Source organism: Echinops telfairi, unplaced genomic scaffold, assembly GCF_000313985.2.
Source record: "Echinops telfairi isolate 266 unplaced genomic scaffold, ASM31398v2 ScPeMD7_5592;HRSCAF=6446, whole genome shotgun sequence".
Lineage (NCBI taxonomy): Eukaryota > Metazoa > Chordata > Mammalia > Afrosoricida > Tenrecidae > Echinops > Echinops telfairi.
Window position 1 is genome coordinate 10,184,390 of NW_022109491.1, and position 2,750 is coordinate 10,187,139.

Sequence of the window (2,750 nt, forward strand, 5' to 3'; positions counted from 1 at the left end):
TAAATCATCAAAGGTTCATGAGGGAGGAGGGAGCATGGAGGAGGGAGGGGAAAATGAGGAGCTGATACCAAGGGCTCAAGTAGAAAGCAAATGTTTTCAGAATGGTGAGGGCAGCAAGTGTACAAATGTACTTGACATGATGGGTGGACAGATTGTGATAAGCATTGTACGAGCCTCCAATAAAATGAGTTATATTAAAAAAAGAAGAAGAAGAAGAACTAGAGAAAAGCTGTATGTTTCCTCAGAGCTATACTGCACCCTGAAGGGGGGAAAAATGGATGGTGAATTTTACCGAATGCCTTTTCTGCATCGACCGGTATAATCATCTGGTTCTTAACTTTTGCTTTGTCTATGTGGTGGGTTACATTGATTAGTTTTCTAATACTGATCCATCCTTGCATACCTGCTATGGTTCCCACGCGATCAGGATGTACTGTTATCTGGAGGCTTTGTTGAATTCTGTTGGCTAGACTGTTGTTGAAAATCGTGGCATCTATATTCATCGGGGAAATTGTCCTGTAATTTTCCAATTTTCTGGTGATATCTCTGCCTGGCTTAAGTATCAGGGTTCTACTTGCTTTCTAAACTTAGTTTGGTAGTCTATTGTCATTTAAGGTGAAACAGTTCCTGTAAGGTTAGTGTTAACTCTTCTCTACATGGTTGGTAGAACTCCCTAGAAAAAGGTCCTGGCCTTTTTGACGCTGGGAACTTTGTTAATGAGCAGATCTATTTGGAAGCCACTATTTTGGTTGGACCTTTTGGGTTTTTCAGAAAGCCTTCAAGAGAGATTAAAATAAGCGCATGACTAGAGCATCTGTTTACAGCCATCCACTGATCACAGAAGTGAGTAAGACGTTTGGGTTGGAAACAACCATGAATGTGTGGATCGGAACCCTAGTATCGATTTTCCGGACTTCATCTCATAGTTCAGTGCTTCGTCGCAGGGAAGTTTAAGCAAGAAAGGGCAATAGGAGATGGGTGGGGCACGAGAGTGACCAGGAACACCGGGAGGAGAGGTGGATGGGAAAGAAAGCCCTTGGGAGCCCCCCGAGCCGCAAAGTTTGAGGAAACATGCTTTCTGGAGGAGTTGTAAAGGAGAGCTTCAAAGGAGCCAGGGCCATCAGCAAGACTGGGGGAAAACATCCCCTACCTTGAATTTTCCATGGCTCTCATCACCTATGCGATTAAACCCAGTTCCTTGGGATAATAGATAGCCTAGACCCCCCAGCTTCACCCAACAGGCTGAGTCCACTACAGCTAACAGCTGCCCTGTTCAGCCACTTCCCCACGATTTCCTGGCCCTGCCCACCTCCCCTCCACATAGCCTGCAAACCCTGCTGTTCCCAGCATGCACCACACATGTTCCTGCTTCTACCTGGACTGCCCTTTCTGCCCACAGCCTAGCTGACAAGCACCTACTCAGCCCCTTCAGTCCCAGCTCTCTTGTCACCTCCACTAGGAGCTTGCAGTCAAAGATGGTATTTAAGTATGCATTCCCTGCTCTGAAGTTGGGGAGCTGTCCTCCATCTTTCAGTATCTGAAGTTTGGGGGGAAGTAGCTGCCCCCACCTCCACCGTCACGGCCCAGCTCTAGCATGATGTGATGGCTCAGGTCTGACCTAGCAGATCCCCTCGCCCTGGACAGCAGTGGCTGGCCCCGTAGCTGGAGCTGGAGGTGTTTAAGCTAGGTCCTTGCCTTCCCAGACCAGGTGGAGCGCTCCTGCCCCGGGAGGGAAGGGCTACTGAGAGGGAGTTGTCCCTGAAGATAAGAAGGCTGAGAGGAAACAGACTACGCCTCAGGAAACCGCCCCAGGTCATGATGCAGGGCTGGTGAGTTTGAACTGGTGGCTCTTCCATTAGCAGCCCAGCGCTTAACCACCTACACCACCAGGGCGCCAATGAGGATCCATAATGATGATCCCCTCCTAAGGGTTCCGTTGTGTGTTCTCTACAGGACAGCACAGGGTGACCTTATAAGGCACAAATCAGTTTCTACCCCAATCTGGCTTAAAACCCTCCTGGCAGTCTCTCATGCCAGGTGGAATAAACAGCAAGCCGGTCATGGGGGCCTGCAAAGGTCTGCACAGCCTGGTCCTGCCCACCCCACCAACCCCACTCCCCCGGACTTCAGGGGTGCACGCCACTGGCCTGGCCCACACCAGCTCCTTCCTGCCTCAGGGCCTTTGCCCTGATGTTCCCTCTCCCTGGAAGCTCCCCCCACCCCCCCCAACGCCCATGTCCACAAGGCCCACTTCCTTTCAAAGTGGAGGTCTCAGCTCCAAGATCACCCCCCCATCACACCACCTCACTAGGTGCGCACACAGCCCGATCACTCGCTAAGACGATCCACTCACCCAGGGTGCGTGGACTCAGAGCCTCCGCTGGAAGGCGAATCCCAGTCTGTGTCTGGCACGTAGCAGGTGTTCATTAAAGAAAGGAGTGGCTGACTCCTTGAGGCTTCCGAATCCCGAGAGAGTAAAAGAAACCTTCGTCCCTGGTAGTAACCAAGTCCCTTGTCCCCTCTTCCCCAAATTCTGCGGTCTCTCTCCACTAAGTCACCCCCAAGGGCAAGAGTTTGGGCCTTAGCTCCCAGCCTCAGGCTGGCCTGTCAAGGTGCCTGGCGCTCTGTGGGCCCAGCGAGTGTAAGACTTCAGCATTTGCTTTCAGGTGGCCCTTAGGGCCTCCCTGCCCTCATCTGTGCACCAGGAACAATGTCACCGGCCTGGGGCTTGTCGTGACCACGAAAGGGTT

At 51.7% G+C, this 2,750-nt stretch overlaps 1 protein-coding gene across 1 annotated transcript in view; it reads right to left on the reverse strand.

Annotated features, from left to right (window-relative positions):
• The window catches only part of SLC2A10 (solute carrier family 2 member 10), a 29,346-nt gene that overhangs the window by 18,939 nt on the left and 7,657 nt on the right, over nucleotides 1-2,750 (reverse strand). Inside the window, exon 3 of the mRNA XM_045295485.1 lies at nucleotides 2,354-2,405. Within this exon, the coding sequence (XP_045151420.1) occupies nucleotides 2,354-2,405 (52 nt within the window). The remainder of the gene's footprint in view (nucleotides 1-2,353; nucleotides 2,406-2,750) is intronic.